This window comes from Mesoplodon densirostris, chromosome 19 (assembly GCF_025265405.1).
Source record: "Mesoplodon densirostris isolate mMesDen1 chromosome 19, mMesDen1 primary haplotype, whole genome shotgun sequence".
In the NCBI taxonomy this organism is placed as follows: domain Eukaryota; kingdom Metazoa; phylum Chordata; class Mammalia; order Artiodactyla; family Ziphiidae; genus Mesoplodon; species Mesoplodon densirostris.
In genome coordinates, this window is record NC_082679.1 from 47,794,084 (window position 1) to 47,812,986 (window position 18,903).

The following is an 18,903-nucleotide window of genomic DNA, read 5'->3' on the forward strand; positions in this document are numbered from 1 at the left end:
AATATTCCATTGTATATATGTACCACATCTTCTTTATCCATTCGTCTGTCGATGGACATTTAGGTTGCTTCCATAAATAGTGCTGCAGTGAACATTGGGGTGCATGTGTCTTTTTGAATTATGGTTTTCTCTGGCTATATGCCCAGTAGTGGGATTCCTGGGTCATATGGTAATTCTATTTTTAGTTTTTTAAGGAACCTCCATACTCTTCTTCATAGCGGCTGTATCAGTTGACATTCCCACCAACAGTGCAAGAGGGTTCCCTTTTCTCCACACCCTCTCCAGCATTTGTTGCTTGTAGATTTTCTGATGATGCCCATTCTAACTGGTGTGAGGTGATACCTCATTGTAGTTTTGATTTGCATTTCTCTAATAATTAGTGATGTTGAGCATCTTTTCATGTGCTTCTTGGCCATCTGTATGTCTTTGGAGAAATGTCTATTTAGGTCTTCTGCCCATTTTTGGATTGGGTTGTTTGTTTTTTTAATATTGAGCTGCATGAGCTGTTTATATATTTTGGAGATTAATCCTTTGTCCATTGATTCATTTGCAAATATTTTCTCCCATTCTGAGAGTTGTCTTTTTGTCTTGTTTGTAGTTTCCTTTGCTTTGCAAAAGGTTTTAAGTTTCATTAGGTCCCATTTGTTTATTTTTGTTTTTATTTCCATTACTCTAGGAGGTGGATCAAAAAAGATCTTGCTGTGATTTATGTCAGAGTGTTTTTCCTGTGTTTTCCTCTAAGAGTTTTATAGTGTCTGGTCTTTCATTTAGGTCTCTAATTCGTTTTGAGCTTATTTTTGTGTATGGTGTTAGGGAGTGTTCTAATTTCATTCTTTTACATGTAGCTGTCCAGTTTTCCCAGTACCACTTATTGAAGAGACTGTCTTTTCTCCATTGTATATCCGTGCCTCCTTTGTCATAGATTAGTTGACCATAGGTGCGTGGGTTTATCTCTGGGCTTTCTATCCTGTTCCGTTGATCTATATTTCTGTTTTTGTGCCAGTACCATATTGTCTTGATTACTATAGCTTTGTAGTATAGTCTGAAGTCAGGGAGTCCGATTCCTCCAGCTTCGTTTTTTTCCCTCAAGACTGCTTTGGCTGTTAAAGCAAATCTAACCTTGTCCCAGGACTCTAGTCCCTGACTCCTGTCTTCTAGAACTCTTTTGTTCCAGAGGACAAATCCTGTCATACTTCTTCCCAGGGGGATGGTTCCATTTTGCTAATCTGCATTTCTAAGGCTCCAGGACAGTGAGATAGTTCTGGAGACATTTCCTCCACTTGTATGCCAGGTAGTTGGGACCCACGTATAACAGTCTCCAGAGGGCACAGTGTGATTCATGTTGAGGTTGGTGCATTGCAGTGAGGAGGGCCTCACTGTCTGCCATCAGAAGGGGAACCGAGTCTGGCTTGTTACTGAAATGCTTACAAAAAGAAGGGAGGCATTGAGTGCAGGAAGGGCCCCCAAAAGAAGAAGGAGAGAAGGCCCTTGCGAAGAATGGACCTATCTGATGCCAAGGGATCACTGAAAAGACCTGGAGGTAATCTGGTGAAGCTAAGTCAGCAGTCAGCAGATCTGGTGCTGACTGCTTGACGGTGAGTCTCCTGGGTGGCTTGGTGGTGACAGTGCCCACTTCTCCCCAACCTCTCCCCCTCCAGTGCACCATGACACTCATCTACCTCACTGTGGAGGATGTCTTCCTGCTCATCAACTACTTCAGCTTCAGCTACTGGTTCTTTGTGGGTCTGTCTGTTGCTGGACAGCTCTACCTTCGCTGGAAGGAGCCCGAGCGGCCCCGGCCTCTCAAGGTCAGTGGCTCTAGGCTAGGAGGGGTGGGCCATCTCCCCAAGGTGACTTCTTCCCCATACCCCATTCTCCTGTCCCCTAGTGGCAGACGAGGAGGGGTGGGCAATCTCCCCAAGGTGACTTCTTCCCCATACCCCATTCTCCTGTTCCCCCATCCTGCTTTACCTAATATTTCACCTCCCTTCATTTCAGCTGAGCCTGTTTTTTCCCATCGTGTTCTGCGTATGCTCCTTGTTTCTGGTGGTTGTGCCCCTCTTCAGTGACACCATCAATTCCCTCATTGGCATCGGGATTGCCCTCTCTGGGGTCCCCATCTACTTCCTGGGTGTTTATCTGCCAGAGTCCCGGAGACCACTCTTTATTCGGAATGTCCTTGGTGAGCTTCTCTTTGCCTATCACACACTGGCCTTGTGTGTGTGTGTATACAAAGACGCATGCACAGGTGGGTGTGGTGGCTAACAGCTTCCGCATACTAGTGATATGCTGGAAGCCTGGCCGCGCCTTTTGGTCTTGACATGATCACTTTAATTCCAACTTTAGACTCGTATTTTGGGGTTAAAACACTCCCTCCTGAAAGTTCAGTCCATATAGCAAGACAAGGAGTCATGCATCAGACTCTGGTGGGGCATGGGATGGAGGACAGTGAGGCTTGCTGGGGGTGAGCCTGGTACAGGGTACCCAGGGGACAGGTGGGGAGGGAACCACATGCTTTTAATCAGCCTTGTGGTGTTCAGACTGGGGCTGTGGCTAAATGTCAGTTTGCTAAATTCTATTCTCTATTTTCATTTAGGTGCTATCACCAAAGTCACCCAGAAGCTTTGCTTTTGCGTCCTGACTGAGCTAGATGTAGCTGAAGAGAGACAGGTTGAGAGGAAAACTGAGTAGAGGCCAGAGGTGATATCCCCTGAGGCCTGGAAGGCCGCTACCTGTGGCCACAGCCACCGAAGTCCAGATGACAAGACTGTGTGGACCCAACTCTCTTATACTCAAGGAGGGCTGTTGGCCCACATTACATAAGGGGGCTCAGGGCTGATGGCCTGCTCAGGTGGTCACTCTCATCGGTAAGCTATGGGTCTCAGGGTCTGGGGTCAGCCCGAAGGTAGGGACTTCAGAGGGTGGTGGTGGCGGAGGGCTCGGGGAATAGGGGAATGGTTGCTTAGTTTTGTTCCTGGTGAGTAGGTGCAGCCCTTGCAAACACTTACTTGGTGAGCTGCATTGGGGGAAGAGGGAGTGCTAGGTTAGTAGCTGTGGCTGGTGGTTTCTGAATTTATTTGAGGTTTGAACCAGGAGTTTCTACAAAGGGGCTGCTCTATGGGAAGTTTTCCTCTGACCAGGTCCAAGCATCTGACATTAGAGGCCTGAAATGCTACCATTTCTTCCTCTGGCTCAAAATCCTTCCCTGGTGAGAGTTGTATTCTATTATTTATTGATATTATTTAATCCAGGACACCAGTTCTAGCAAAGCATTCGTGTTCATTAATCTACAGGATGCAGTAGGCTGATTGTGTTTAAAAATTCAAAGTATCCCAAAGCAAGTCCCTCTGACTTTAGAGGTGTCTATGTGGTGGTGGGTCAGACTGACCACAGATTGTTTTGCTCGGTTTTAGCACAGTCTTCTGTTGAGTCTTACCTGCAGAGGTGAACTTTAGAGATTTTTTTACTCACGTACCAGTTACACTTCAGTATACAGATAGGTCACATGTTACAAGAACCTTGCTCAAGTTCCACAAGGACAGGTGAATAAATTCATGAGTCAGAGGTCTGGTAATACTGCTACTTTGAAAGATAATCCTTTATTTTACTTGAGACCTTAGGTCTTTGTTCTAGTTGACAAAAAGCATATCCCTGGGTTTCTGGTATGAACTCTAAGAGGGAAGAAACTGTCCTAGGATTCAGGTAAATCACTTGAATTCTTTCAGCTGTCAATGGTTTAGAGGACATCTCCTGGACCCAAAGTGACAAGTAGCTTGTTCCTCTCTGTAAGGGCCGGTATGAGGGGCTGCTGTGCAGACCCATGCAAGCCCATCTTGGTGCTAGAAGTGGTCATTTTTCTGAAAACCTCACACCAGGCTGCATCCTCCTCCTCTTCTGTCCCTGACACCAGGCTTTTTTTACACTGAGCCACTTTGGTGTGGACCATCAGGATAATGCACTCATCTCCTGCCTGCCTCCCCTTGCCTGAGGTCTGGTGGGGCTGCAGTCTCAGGAAAAGCTTGGTACTTTGGAGACTTCTATTTTCTCTCTGTGGAGATCAGTGAAGACTCGAAATAAAGCTGCTTCAACCTCCATCAGCAGATTCATGATCGGAAGCAACTAATTCTGGTGCTCAGGCTGTGCTTTAGCACCCAGGTCTGGCCAAAGGGGTAGGTTTGCCCTAATGGATGTTCCTTCGTGGGCCACATGGCTGCACTGGATTGGACAACTGTCCTGTGATGCTTCCAGACACCGTCATCCTGGACCCAGAAGAACCTGCTGGCTTGGTATGCCCCATGGGCTTCTTGTCCTTAGGTTTTGAAATTGGTCAATGATAAAGACGGGAACCATGAGGCAGTCTACCTTTCTGACCATTCTTCTCCACCAAACCGGCCCCAGTTGCAGACAAGGGACTAACCTTGGTCACACTTGCTCAATAAAGGCAATTTAGGGCAGCTCACAGCTGCCTTTGGTTCAGGGCTTGTATGCATCTGTGAGAACATGGGAGTACATTCCTACTGTCATGGGTTGGGGATTTGCCTGACAACAGGGAGCCTTGTGCAAAGGCTGACTTGCCCAGACTGTGTAAACATGACTCCTGTCTGACCCAATCTGGCACCTATCCCAGGGATCCTCTGGAGCTAATTCTTCAAGCAGACTGTACTTGTCTTTGAAGGATCCCTGACCCAGGCTTTAGTCTTCTCTACTGAAGTAAATGACCAGCTGATCTTGGGAACTTGTTGCCTCCCAGTGGCTCCAGGGGGAAGCAAGGCCCTCACACTCCAGGTGCCCTAGTACTTGCTTAGTGAGCCCTGTCACCCTCCTCTCATTACTGGATGGTGACCGCATTCTTCCCCTCTGTGCTGGATACAGACTTCTCCCAGGAAGCCTTCTAAGGGAGGGATGCCAGAGACTCCTTACAGCACTCAAGCTTCCTAGTGGAATTAATTTCTGCAAGGCCTTTGTTGTTTATCTCCTTCAATCCTTCTCCTGGTGTGCTAATCCCTTTTGCGGTGGGTACAGTTTGTGAAGCTGTCAGCCCTTTAATGTTGGCAAACTAAATGAGTACAGAAACAGCAGTGAGCACATTATAATGGCAGAGTGGTTTTCAATCCTTTGTTTCTATGCTTACAGGAGACTGAGATGACTAGTATTAAGATCTGTAAGTTGCTGCCTGTTATTGCAGCACTGAATTGCACCTTAGTGGATAGTTAGGTTAGGAAACCAAGTCTGTTTGTTGGTTTTATAACTGCAACAGTAGGGCCCGAGTATACACACACATGGAAATTACTCACTTTGGGAGGTTTAACAACTTGTAGACAAGAAGATAAAGATGTACAAAAAATATAGAGTGAGGGCCTCCCTGGTGGCGCAGTGGTTGAGAGTCCGCCTGCCGATGCAGGGGATACGGGTTCGTGCCCCGGTCTGGGAGGATCCCATATGCCGCGGAGCGGCTGGGCCCGTGAGCCATGGCCGCTGGGCCTGCGCATCCGGAGCCTGTGCTCCGCAACGGGAGAGGCCACAACAGTGAGAGGCCCGCATACCGCAAAAAGAAAAAAAAAAAAAAAAAAAAAGTGAAATGGGTGCAGGTAGGATAGAAAAGTAGAGATGCTTATGGAATCTTAGAATTGGCAGGAAGAAGACATTTCCTCGTGTAATTTATCTTCCCATATGATAATAAGTCTGTGCCACAGGTCAAGAGGGCACACCTTGAATCAAAGTTCCTGTATATTGTTTCCCTAGACCTGTGCAGTCCAGTATGGTAGCTACTAGCTACATGTAGCTAGTTAAATAAAATTTAAAAATTCAATTCCTCAGTTGCACTAATCACATTTCAAGTGCTCAACAGCCATATGTGGCTAATGGCTACTACTGCACAGTGCAGATATAGAACCTATTCGTCACTGCAGAATTGCCAACTCAGTCAGAGTTAAGGCATTTGTGGTTTGGAAAGGAATAGGGAAAGAGAGTGTGCTTACAAGAGATACCAGTTTTGGTAAAAAAAATTGGTCCCGTTGACTGTAGTTTGTTTTTGGTGAGTGCTGTGTCTAGTTAAACATTTCTCAATGGAAAGCCAAGTTTAGGATGTACTTTGCTTTTCCTCACTTGCCTTAAGTTCTTAGTGTCTGAAACTTCTCACCAACCCCTCCCCCTTTTTGGTGGGGGGTAAAGGGATCAGGGAGTATGGTGGGAAAGCACATAAGATAGTCAGATTTAAAAAGGTTTTAAAGGAATTACTTGCTCCCCTGTTCAAAGTTAGTTTTTATTAAAGAGATTCATACATACCCTGTTCCTTGGCACCACTGCCAGAGGAAACTAGCAATCTTTACAACCATTATCAGAGTCAGGAAGCAGGGAGGTAGAGATAGCTTTTAACTAAAACCCCTCATGGCTCAGGCAGATTCTACTTTCTTTCCTAAGGGACCCACTGCAACCCTTGTAGAGTCCCTCTATCAAAAGAAACAGCCTTTTACTGGAGGCAGGTGGCCTGGGAAAGCCCAGTCTTAGTGCTGACAAAACGGGAGACTCTCTTCCCCTTAATTGGCTTTGGCATAGGATGAGAATGGGAATGCAGGTAAAATGTCTGGGCCAGGAAGCTTCACTTTCACAGCATCTCCCCTGCCCCCAGACTCTAAGGTCAGTTTTGACTGAGACAAAGGGGGGCCCTACAGATAGTAGAAAAGACGGACTCCCTTAGTGCAAGTTTTCACCATGGTGGAATGGTGCTGTTGGATATGCTTTTTCCTTCCACGTGTTAAGCTAGGAAACCCGAGAGGATGTTAACTAGTGTGGCTGACACTGCAGTCACAGAACCCTCAGGGGCTTGTGGTAGAACCTCATGGATATCACAGGATCATCAGTCTGAATCCAGGTCATGGGGGCTGTCATAGCCAAACTCCTTCTGCACATCCAAAGGGTATTTGCTCCACATCTGTGGTCCTCTGTTGTCTCCTTCTTCACTGAGGCTGTTGTATTCATCAGAGACTAGAATGAGATAACAGGAATGGGCTCTAACTGTATGGTTTTCTACATGACCACAAAAGCCCCTTCCCTTCTCAAAAAAGTCAGTTTTGTTTCCTATTATAAAATACTTGCTCAATAAAAAAAATTTAGAATATAGAACAATTTTTTAAAAAGCAATAAAATTCTTACCATGTAAACCAAGTCCTTTATCATTGGAGTGCTTTGTCATTTTCCCCTCATTTCCCCTTGTTATAGTTGTAGTCATATTGCAAATATAATTTTGTTCCTTGCCACTTCCCCAATAGAATATCCCATAGCTTGATTAACTGTTCCTCTATCATCAAACACCAAGGAAGTCAAAGAACTGTGGTGCCAGAGCATCCTTCCTTCCTCTTCCCCCAGGTACCACGTCTGTGTTGTTGCAAAGGTAAATGCAACAATTCTTTGGTTTGTGAAAACCCTGGGCCCACTCCTACTGGCAAACCTCTCCAGCAATCTATTCAAAGTAGGAGGGAAAGGGCCCATCGCTAGGCAATGAAAGAACCAAGGATTTGAATCCAGGCCTAACTGACATTATACCTCCAGCAGCCCCCCTGGGAACACTGGTCCTTGCATGTCCTGCAGCTCCACAAGCTTGTGGTCAAGCTGGTGGAGCTCAAAGGGCAGAAAAGGAAAACCAGCTAGGATACACCTGTCAACCTTGCTCACACCTCAGTCCCAGATCCCATCAGTCCCTCCCCAACCAGGGCTGCGACCACCTACCTCTGGAATCTTCATCTCCGTCACTGTTCTCCTCCTCTGGGTACTCGTTGCGCCAATTATTCTCACTGTTCTCATCATCTTCATCTTCATAAATGTCCTCTGGTTGTTGGTCATCATTCACCTGCACATCTCAATAGAAACATGAGTATAAGTCAAAACCTCTAAAGTTATGCTCTGCAGGAAGCTATCAGCAGACCAACTTGGAGAGGTGTCATTTAAGGGTGATGTGTGAAAAAGAGAAAACACAGGTGTTAGTTTGCTAGAGGCTGTAGTAACCTTAGGCTATGAGAGGGAGATAGTAGCCCTACTCAAGAGTCCAGCTCCAGGAACCACATTTCCTGGTTGGATGATCTGAACTCCACCAGAAGGGAACGCAGCAGGGTGCGGAGGAGAGACAGCTCTGAGCAGGTGATGGCAGTGATCTTCAAACTGCTGAAGGCCAGCCAGGTAGGAGAGGGATTAGATGGATTACAGGTGATGCCAAAGGTTAGAGCCAAAACCCAAGTGTGAAATGCAGAAAGGAGGGGGGCTATGCAGTAGTCCAAGGTGGGTACCTGACTGTGAGACTAGTTATAGTGCAGGTGTGGGATAGGGTGCTTCTCTCATAATAAGAGGATGAGAGGTAGGCCTTAACTTTTCTCATTAAGAATTTTAGAATTTAATAACGTCAGGATGTTAGCTTTCTTAATCCAAGGTTTTTCACCCTTTAAGATACAATTAAAAAAAAAAAAAGCTTTTGTTTCCATAGGTTCCTTACACAAAATGGCTAAGTATTTCCATATAGCCCATGCACATTCTCTCATATACTTTATTCTTTTAAATTTTTACTTATTTATTTTTTAAATTAATTTTTATTGGAGTATAGTTGCTTTACTCCTCTCATATACTTTAAATCATCTCTAGATTACTTGTAATACCTAATACATCGCAAATACTATGTAAATAGTTGCCAGTGTGCAGCAAAATCAAATTTTGCCTTTTGTAATTTTCTGGAATTACCCCCACCGGAAAATTTTTGATCTGTGGTTGGTTGAATTTGGGGATGCAGAGCCCACGGAACCTGCAAATTACATAGGGCCAACTGCATAAACAAGACTAGGTTGCAAACCTCGTAAGAGACTCATTAAGAGCAAAAATTATCCATGTAGACTGTCTTTCCCAAAATTCCTGCACTAAACCCAGGTTTCTAAAAGGCATTTAGCATAAATTTTTCCTTTTAAGCAAGGAGAAGAAGAACTAAGAACAATGGCGATCAGGAGTAGAACCTAGGGAGGCAAAGCCTGTGACTGGAAAATGAACTGAGGCTACCTCATGCCCCTGCCTCATGGGCCCCCTTACCAACTCCCACTCTTGGCTGTAGGGCTGCACAGAGAGGATGTTCTCAATCCATCCTGGAGTGGCCATGTCCAAATAGTAAATGTCATACACATAGTTGTCCTTCTGTTCCTCCTGGTACCCAACTCTTGGTCCATCTTCAGATACAGTCAACCGCTCACGGATCAACTCTACAGAATTGCAGAGGATCACATCTGGGTCAGATGTCTGTAAAGAGAACAGCAGATGATACACGCATAACTTAAAACATGGATGTCCCAAGAGGAGGAACCTAAGACCTCGGTGAAGGAAGCCTCCCTGCAGTTCTCTATGTTGAATTCAAAATTCTTATCCGCATGGCCTACTAGTCTCTTCTCAGTTTAGTACTTTTTTTAAGATAGAAGTTTACAAGATAGCTTCCTGCTCTTTTGTGCTTGGCTGACATAAGAGAGCACACGGGAAGACTGGCCTGAGGAAGGGGAGAGCCAGCAGAGCTGGCTAGTCTTGCCCCCAGGCTCTGCTTCTACAGGTCTTCTCTGAGCTCCTTTGGTATGATGTTCTCCCCTTGGAGATCCACAGGCCGACAGCAGCACCCCTATGGTTGACCCCCAAATGGGTCTGCATTTTGTGTGGCCTCCTATAGGGGCCTAAGGGCAATTCCTGGACCCTGGTGACTACCACCAGTCATCACCCACCACTTGGCTTGCTCACCCTGACATCCTGCTTTTAATCACAAACGAGGAGTGGCCTCCCCTATAATCCTTTTTCTGATAGTTTGAGATGGATTGCCCCAGAATAGAACTCGCCCAGGTAAGATATGCTCCAGTGGCAAGAGGCTGTGTTGTCTAGGGTAGCACAGGTCACTTTGGAAACCAGAGGGACACGCTGCCAGTCACTCTCGACAAGTTCATCACTGGAAGCCCTGCATCTCAAACCAGACACCATACAGGGGGAAGCAGGGGATGTCCCATGGCCAGGGCAGATAAAGGGAGACCAATGTTCTCATCATTTACAGGCTACAGGGAATTAATTCTTTCTTGCTCCAAAGTCAAAAGGAACTAGAGATGTCAGTTTTTGTGCAGACTCTTGACCAACCTCAAAGCTGCTCACAAGAAAACTTCTGGTTCCAACACACAAGCCCCCAGCTTTCAGTGCAACAAATTATGCAGCCATTAAAATATTTACAAAAACTAGCGATACAGGGACTTCCCTGGTGGCGCAGTGGTTAAGAATCTGCCTGCCAACGCAGGGGACATGGGTTCAAGCCCTGGTCCCGGAAGATCCCACATGCCGCGGAGCAACTAAGCCCGTGCGCCACAACTACTGAGCCTGCAACTCTAAAGCCCGCAATCCACAACTACTGAAGCCCACGCACCTACAGCCTGTGCTTCGCAACAAGAGAAGCCACTGCAATGGGAAGCCCACGCACAGCAACGAAGACCCAACACAACCAAAAATAAATAAATAAATTAATTAAAAAAACAAAACAACAGGGGCTTCCCTGGTAGCGCAGTGGTTAAGAATTCACCTGCCAATGCAGGGGACACGGGTTCAAGCCCTGGTCCAGGAAGATCCCACATGCCGCGGTGCAACTAAGCCCATGCACCACAACTACTGAGTCTGTGCTCTAGAGCCCATGTGCCACAACTACTGAAACCCGCATGCCTAGAGCCTGTGCCCTGCAACAAGAGAAGCCACTGTAATGAGAAGTCCGCGCACTGCAACGAAAGTAGCCCCCACTCACCACAACTAGAGAAAGCCCGCGTGCAGCAACGAAGACCCAATGCAGCCAAAAATAAAATTAAAAAAACAAAAAACTAGCAATACAGAAAAGCGCCAGACATAGAATTTTACACTCAAAAGGAAATAAACCAGTTTTACACTCAAAAGGAAATAAACCAATTTTACTCCAGTTATCTTCGGGATGGGGGTAAAATGGGTGCTTCGCCCCTGCCCTTTTACTTTCAATTTTGCTACTATTTTTTCAAATTTCCTGTAATGAACATATATTATTTTCATTAAAAAATTGTTTTAAAGTCTAGTCTGTGTATGTTTACCTATATTTTCAATTATGCTACATACAGCATTTTCTATTATTAAACATAAATAAGTATTTTCCCATCTTTCCAGTCTTCATGGTTATCAATTTAATGGTCCAAGCAATTGCACATGTCAATTTCTTAGACATAGTTTTTAGCCTCCATACACAACATTGCAATGAATGTGTCAATTCTTGCATTTGAAAAATGGAAATAAAAGTACCTACCTTATATGGTTTTTGTGAGGATAAAATGAGTTAAAGTGGGGGGGAAAAGTACCTAACACAGTACTTGACACGTAATTACTTAGTACACCAATAGTTGCTTTTGTTAATACCATAGCTATTTGCTTCTGCTGAATTATCTCCCTAGGATAAATCCTGGGGGTGAAATTACTAAATAAAATGAACTGAACTTTTCCCCTTTAATTTTTCAGATTTCTTGTCAAATATACTTTGTTTAAAACTTAGATCGGGCTTCCCTGGTGGCGCAGGGCTTCCCTGGTGGCGCAGTGGTTGAGAGTCCGCCTGCCACTGCAGGGGACACGGGTTCGTGCCCCAGTCCGGGAGGATCCCACATGCCGCGGAGCGGCTGGGCCCGTGAGCCACGGCCGCTGAGCCTGCGCGTCCGGAGCCTGTGCTCCGCAACGGGAGAGGCCACAGCAGTGAGAGGCCCGCGTACCGCAAAAACAAAAACAAAAACAAAAAAAACTTAGATCATGTCGGGACTTCCCTGGTGGCTCAGTAGTTAAGACTCCACGCTCCCAATGCAGGAGGCCTGGGTTCGATCCCTGGTTGGGGAACTAGATCTCACATGTGTGCCGCAACTAAGGAGCCCACCTGCCGCAACTAAGGCCCCATGCAACCAAATAAGTAAATAGATAAATAAATAAATAAAATAAAAACTTAAAAAAAAAAAAAAAAACCCAAACTGAGATCATTTCAATTTAAGAAGAAACCCACTGTAATGTGGCAGAGAAATGCTCTCACTAATTTTAAAATCTCTTTAGAGACTTCCCTGGTGGTACAATGGTTAAGAATCCGCCTGTCAATGCAGGGGACATGGGTCCGAGCCCTGGTCTGGGAAGATCCCACATGCTGCGGAGAGCAACTAAGCCCGTGCGCCACAACTACTGAGCCTGCGCTCTAGAGCCAGCGAGCCACAACTACCTAGAGCCCGTGCTCCACAACAAGAGAAGCCACCGCAATGAGAAGCCCGTGCACCACAAGGAAGAGTAGCCCCTGCTCACCGCAACTAGAGAAAGCCTGCGTGCAGCAACAATGACCCAACGCAGCCAACAACAAAAAAATCTCTTTAGATTTTTGGACAGCTTTAGAATCCAAACAATAAAAATAGTTTTAAAATACTAGGCTCCAATCTATTTTTAGGATGCCTGATATTACTGTAAAGCCCTGCTGTTTTCCCAAAGGCTTGCATCAATTTTAAGCACAACAGTCGTACAATTTTAATCACAGCCTTGCCAGCAGAGCTACTGGCAACCCTTTTCCTGATAGTCTAGTAGGCATAAAACCTGAAGTTTGCTTTCAGTTTAAATTTATGTTCTTTAATAATCATTCTGCACAAACATTTTTGATGTGTTTACATTTTGTATTGCATTCTTGGGAAAATCTGTGTTCATATCCTTCCTAACTCGTCTACTAGTTTTTCTTATATGATTTAATGAGCTATTTAATTGACTTGATTCCACTGAACATTGGTTTGCTTTTAAAACTGTGTAGCTCATGATGCAGTGTGGAATTAGTTTTGGTAAAAGAGGTGGTTATGGACATTATGCCCAAATTGTTATCCAGGTATAATAGGAATGTGATTAAATATCTTTTGCTTGATATATTTTGAATAAAAATTTCATTAAAAATAAATTTATTTTTTATTTTTGGCTGTGTTGGGTCTTCATTGCTGTGTGTGGGCTTTCTCTAGTTGCGGCGAGTGGGGGCTACTCTTTGTTGCGGTGCGCAGGCTTCTCATTGCGGTGGCTTCTCTTGTTGCAGAGCACAGGCTCTAGGTGTGCAGGCTTCAGTAGTTGCAGCACACGGGCTCAGTAGTTGTGGTGCACAGGCTTAGTTGCTCTGTGGCACTTGGGATCTTCCCGGACCAGGGTTTGAACTTGTGTCCCCAGCATTGAGCACTGGCAGGTGGATTCTTAACCACTGCGCCACCAGGGAAGCCCAAAATTTCATTTTTTGAACTTCAAAAGCTTAAAAGGAGATTTGAAAAATGTTTATCAAGAGGGGGCATACCTTAGATTGAGAATTTTCTATTTCTTTGGTCTTATTGCATGTAGTTGACTTTGCTTTTTGGAAGTGAGGTACAAAACTAACTTAGAAAATGTAATTAGTAGAAAGTAACACTGGGGGCTTCCCTGGTGGCACAGTGGTTGAGAATCCACCTGCCAATGCAGGGGAGAGGGGTTCAATCCCTGGTCCAGGAAGATCCCACATGCCGCGGAACAACTAAGCCTGTGCGCCACAACTACTGAGCCTGAGCTCTACACCCCGCGAGCCACAACTACTGAAGCCTGCCCGCCTAGAGCCCGTGCTCTGCAACAAGAGAAGCCACCACAATGAGAAGCCCGCACACCGCAACGAAGAGTAGACCCCACTTGCCTCAACTAGAGAAAGCCCACGCACAGCAATGAAGACCCAACAGAGCCAAAGATAAACTAAAAAAAAAAAAAAAAAAAAAAAAAGTAACACTGAATTAAATGTGAGAAGACTTGCATTCTAATCCAAAATCTGCCTCAAACTTGGTATGCTACCCAGGCCTGGTCCTTTAACCTCCCTTTGATGAGTTTTCCCATCTGCTTTATCTTTACGTTGGTCAGAATCCTCCAGTGATTCCCCATCTCTGGGTGAAAGGCAATGTATCCTTGCAACTACCTAGTTGAAAGGGTTTAGCAGGTATCCTCTCCCCAAATTCCTTACTATCTTCCCCCATCCCCCTGGGCTCCATGCACAATGACCTTGCAAACACCAGACAAATTCGGCTTGAGGGTCTTTGCACTTAGAGCTCCTCAGTGTGGAATCCCTCTGCCCAAGATATCCGCAGTGCCTTGCCATTCAAGTCTTTACTCAAAAGTCATTTTCTCAGTGAAAATGACATTGAAATGGGAGCACGCTCCCCCCGCCCCCAATAGCCCATTTCACCATCTGACATTGAATTTGTTTGATGTTTCTCTCCTCTACCTGAATGTTAGGTCCTCACTGCTGTATCCACAGAACCTAAGAACCATGCCTGGCACATAGTGGGCGCTGAGTAAATACTTGTTGAATGGATAATCTAACCTGTAAAACATGTCCATCAAGCTGGATGGATCATCCGTCTCTAAAGTGAAGCCATGTGTACCCTCCTTAACTGTGTGCTAACTGCGTACTCTCTGTCCCGAGAACCCCAGAGCTCGACTCCCGGCGTGTACTCACTTTGCAGGAGATCGCGGCGGCCTCTGGGTCTCCTTCCTCGTGGACCAGGTCCAACAGCTGGAAGCCTGCGTCCTCGGCGGCTTCTGGGCTTCCCGGCGCGTCCTCGGACCCCAAGCCGCCCGAAGGAATTCCCGAGGATCGGCGGCTAGAGACTACCTTGTAGCGGCCGTTCTGCCGGATCTCCCGAGCCGACGCACGGAGATGACGGCGGATACGCTGCTGGCTGCCCTGGGACGGGCGCAGGGCGGCTCGCACGAGCGGCTGTACTGGCTCCTCCTGCGGGGAGCGGGGAGGGGGGAAAAGGCGAGGGTGTGGGGCGGCATAAGCAGGGGTTCGTGAAATGGTTAGGGAAAATGATGCGCCCCAGCTGCGCCCTAAGATCCCTTTCACACTGGCTCCCTCCCGGCCCTATACCTGGGAGCGCACGGTGGCCACCAACTGGAAGACATTATTTTCTGCTGCTCTCTCCAGATCCTCCGGAGGCGTCTTTTGGGCTCCCGACTCAACTGCGCTGGAGCAGAGGCGTTTGCAAGCAAGGACAAGTGCCTCAGCGGGTTCCGCACTGCGTTTCCGCTTCACGCGGAGGACCGCTGTCATGCCGACCTCCATAGCAGCTGTCGTGGAGCACTATGGGAATGCGCGGGGTGCGACGGAAGAGTTTTCCAGTTCTGCTTCCGGGCCCCGCCCCCGGCACGCTCAGCGGGCCCAAGGAAGTCCCGCCTTTGCACGCCTGCCGCGGCAAGATGGCGGTGGCGGCGGAAGTGAGTGGAGCTGTTCTCCTGGCCGGTGAGGCGCCGGGCTGGTTGGGAAGGTGGGGTCGCGGTTGAAGGGTGGGGTGCAGCCAGCATCCTGTGCTCAGCCCAAGGCTTCGGCGGAGGAATGTTGCATGGTCGTACTGGGACACTGGGGTACTCATCTCTTCGGGACGCTGGAGGAACTTTCTAGAGTCCGTATGGGGCGGCTCAGAGCTCCCGGGCCGGCGGTAGTGCGGGGTTCTAGGCGGTCCCTGGCTCTGCCATCCAGTCGGGTCATTGCTTCTAGCTGGGCCTGTGACTGAGCACCTCCGCCGGGACCTTTATCATAGTACTTGGTGCCTCTCCCTTCAGCGATAGAGACCCGCGCCGCAATCTTAACGGAGCTCCTGCCATCGCGCCCCGACTGGGCCACGGTTCCCTGGCTCACTGGTCTTTCCCAGTCACAGTATTCTCAGTAGTTGGAAATCTCAGTAGTTGGAAACCAGTCTATCTACCACACACTGGCCAGAGCGGCCCTGTAAAAGCGTACATCCAACGTAGATACTCTTTTGCTTAAAACCCTTGAGTGGCTCCCAGTGCATTTAGAACAAAGTCCAAACACTTTTCCGCAGCCGACATTGCAGAAGCTCACCCCTAGTCGCCCATCATTTCTTCTGCTCAAAGTGCTTTTGTCACTCTGCACCTAGTTCTTTACATCTTAGGACCTTTTCTTGGAAAAGTTGGGGTAAGGATTCCTGAAATATGAGCATTGCACTTTCACAGCTTTTAACCTGGGTTTTTCTGTAGGCCTCAACTTAGATGCCCTTTTCCTCAGAGAGTCTTTCCATAACTTTGTTATTCTCTTTCATAGCGCCCTGTATATTTCCTTTCTTGCCCTCAGGTTTCTTGCCCTCAGGTAGTCTTTAATTGTATATATTTACTCTCTTTCCCCCATTAGGGTCTGTAAATTCTTGGAGGACAAGGACCTCCTCTGTATTGTTTATGATAGTCCTCTAGTCCTAATACAGTGCCTGGCATACAGAAGGTGCCTAGTAAATTTTGAATAAATGAACCAGACGTCTGCCCTGAAATCTGACTAGTAAAGCAATTAGGGCTTGGCATGGTGATTTCCATTAACCGTGTGAGTTCACAGCTCTTGGAGAATGAGGAGGAGGTTAGAGTATCCTGAATCTGGAGTATGGGCTCCTTCTTGGAGAGGACAAGTCCTAATAATACGAAGAGATTCATCCATAGAAGATGTTTAGTGTTCACCCAGAGAGGTTACAGGACATGGTTCCTGTCCTCAAGCATTTATTTAGACTTATATGAAACCAGTGACTTCTCTACAGATCTGAAAAGACACTGGTCCTAGTTACAGCCTCTGCAACATCATAGATGAAAAGGGAATTCCATAAATTACAGTTCTTTACTATACTCTTAACCTTTAAGTGACTTTATGGTTGATTCCACATGGACCACAGGATAAGGGTTTCAGGACTCTTCACAATATGGACCCCACCAACATGTTTGACTCCTTGTTCAGTGAAACTTCAGCTAAACGGATTAGTTCACTGTGCATGATTGTCTAAGCCTTTCTCATCTGGTGAAGTGCTTTCTCCCTCTCCTCACCCACCTAAATCCTACCCATCTTTTAAACTTTTGTCTACTACAGCATTTGTTGGACACGGTTATCTAAAGCATATTACATATTATGGTAGTTCTAGATACTCTGTTTTTTAATAATAAGTATTAGAGATGTGCAGAGCTGATTGTAGCAGCGCTTTTCAAACTGTAGGTTGCAACCCTTCGGTGAGTAATTAAATCAATTTAGTGGATCGTGACCAGCATAAAAAATAAAAATTAAATACAGTGGACTATATCAGAGGGTCTTGCCTACAGGAAGACTAAGTATTGTTTTGTGAAACTTTACATGTGCGTGTGTATGTTGTGTCTCAAGGTAAAGCATATTTCTTACTGGGGTTGTCAGAAAGCTTGAGAGCCACTAAATTAGAGAATAGATATGCTGAAGTAGAGTTAGAGGTAGAGTTTTACTGAAGGACAAGTTGACTACTTTGAACCAGTCCAGTGACTGCCTGAGTCTTTTCAGAAAAGATTGTTCTCCATCCTGTAGTGTAAGAATTCAGTGTTTACTTAGTTTAGATAACTTCAAAAGAAAGTAACTCTTGCCAGTAAAATGCCTTAGGAATGTTTAGGGTCCTGTGGAGTAGGCATTCTTTCTAAGGTTTCCTGATGATGGATCAGTGTTTATCAAGAAATGAAGGGCAGTGTGGAACACTTGCTGTTTTCTGAATGATAAGAGGGAGGGCACTGTGAGAGGCCATATCTGCTGAGAAGTACTTTCAGACTTTGAGCTTTGGTGTTTATCAGAAATAGATCTCTTTGGAGAAACAGGCCATATAAGATATGCATCTGGTGACATTTATTTGAAGGCTTTGTTTTCTTTTCAGACGGAGAAAGGTTTTTAAAAATTGTTTTTAAAATTGAATATGGAGTGGATAAGTAATCATAAAAAATAGTGAAGCATAAAGAATGACAATATCATGGACACCTGTATTCCCACCACCCGTTTTTTTTAATTTTTAATTAAAAAAAAATTTATTTACCTTGGCTGTGTTGGATCTTCGTTGCTGCGTGTGGGCTTTCTCTAGTTGCGGCGAGCAGGGGCTACTCTTCGTTGCGGTGCGCGGGCTTCTCATTGCGGTGGCTTCTCTTGCTGCAGAGCACCGGCTCTAGGCGCGTGGGCTTCAGTAGTTGCAGCTCGCGGGCTCAGTAGTTGTAGCTAACAGGCTTCGGTAGTTGTGGCGCACAGGCTTCGTTGCTCCGCGGCATGTGGGATCTTCCCGGACCAGGGCTTGAACCCGTGTCCCCTGCACTGGCAGGCGGATTCTTAACCACTGTGCCACCAGGGAAGCCCCCACCACCCAGTTTTAGAAAAATAACAATACTGTTACTTTTGAAGTCCCTTGTGTGGCCCTCGTTGATTCCATCCTTTTCCCCTCCCTCTTAGAGGTAACCACTATCCTCATTCCCTGCCATGCTTTTTAGTGTGATCCCTGAAGAATATATTGTTCTATGTTGAATAGTTATAAATTTCATATGAATGGAATCATTTGTATTCTGTGATTTGCTTCTTTTTTGGCTCAATGTTATATTCCTGGGATTAGCCATGTTTGCATATAGCTCTGATGTGTTCAGGTGAGGTTTCTTTGTTGGTTTGAATTGCTTTTTCTTTGTATTTTTCCTTAAACTAAGTGTTTACCTTTCTGAGGCAGTATTGGTGACACTCGTTTACCACCACCCCAATCTCTTTGTGTTCTCCTTTCCTTCTAGCCCTTTCCTTTGCATTATTTCTCTTCTTACCTGCCTTCACCTGAGGCTGTACTCAGGTGCACCTGTAAGGCTCATTTGACCCTATTGGAATCATTGAGGACTGCTGAAGTTTCCAGATAGCTTTCTGAGTTTTTGTCTTAATAGTATTTGATGTTATGCGCTGAATATAAAACCAAGTAACTCTGCTGGAAAGATTAAAATGCTGATTAACAAATATTTTCAGTGGCTCTGACATTTTTGTCTATTTCTTGATTTCTTTTTTTTTTTCCCTCTACATTTTTGGTCATTACAATTTGAAGAGAT

General features: G+C 45.9%; 2 protein-coding genes across 5 annotated transcripts in view; one reads left to right on the top strand and one right to left on the bottom strand.

Moving 5' to 3' along the window:
• The window catches only part of SLC7A6 (solute carrier family 7 member 6), a 39,987-nt gene extending 32,729 nt beyond the window's left edge, over positions 1-7,258 (top strand). For 3 of the 4 annotated variants that reach the window (XM_060083528.1, XM_060083529.1, XM_060083530.1), the window contains exons 10-12: positions 1,659-1,808; positions 1,999-2,182; positions 2,597-7,256. In XM_060083528.1, the coding sequence (XP_059939511.1) occupies positions 1,659-1,808; positions 1,999-2,182; positions 2,597-2,691 (429 nt within the window). In that variant the 3' untranslated portion in view covers positions 2,692-7,256. Of the gene's footprint in view, positions 1-1,658; positions 1,809-1,998; positions 2,183-2,596 lie in introns of all 4 variants that reach the window. The other variant, XR_009530585.1, reaches the window with a different exon arrangement.
• On the bottom strand, positions 6,249-15,137 carry SLC7A6OS (solute carrier family 7 member 6 opposite strand). The gene is made up of 5 exons (XM_060083538.1): positions 14,930-15,137; positions 14,516-14,791; positions 9,064-9,267; positions 7,726-7,846; positions 6,249-6,984 (listed from the first exon to the last, which is right to left on the bottom strand). Exons 1-5 carry the CDS (start codon positions 15,122-15,124, stop codon positions 6,857-6,859), a joined length of 924 nt encoding a protein of 307 aa, XP_059939521.1. The 5' UTR covers positions 15,125-15,137; the 3' UTR covers positions 6,249-6,856.
• Positions 15,138-18,903: the final 3,766 nt, after the last annotated feature.

What these genes read in the sequence shown, in the direction of transcription:
- SLC7A6OS (XM_060083538.1), bottom strand. Translation starts at nt 15,124, where the DNA reads ATGGAGGTCGGCATGACAGCGGTCCTCCGCGTGAAGCGGAAACGCAGT. An exon ending in CCGCCGCGATCTCCTGCAAA is followed by an intron (nt 9,268 to 14,515) that starts GTGAGTACACGC and finishes TTCTCTTTACAG; the next exon opens with ACATCTGACCCAGATGTGAT. An exon ending in ACAGCCAAGAGTGGGAGTTG is followed by an intron (nt 7,847 to 9,063) that starts GTAAGGGGGCCC and finishes TGAGATGTGCAG; the next exon opens with GTGAATGATGACCAACAACC.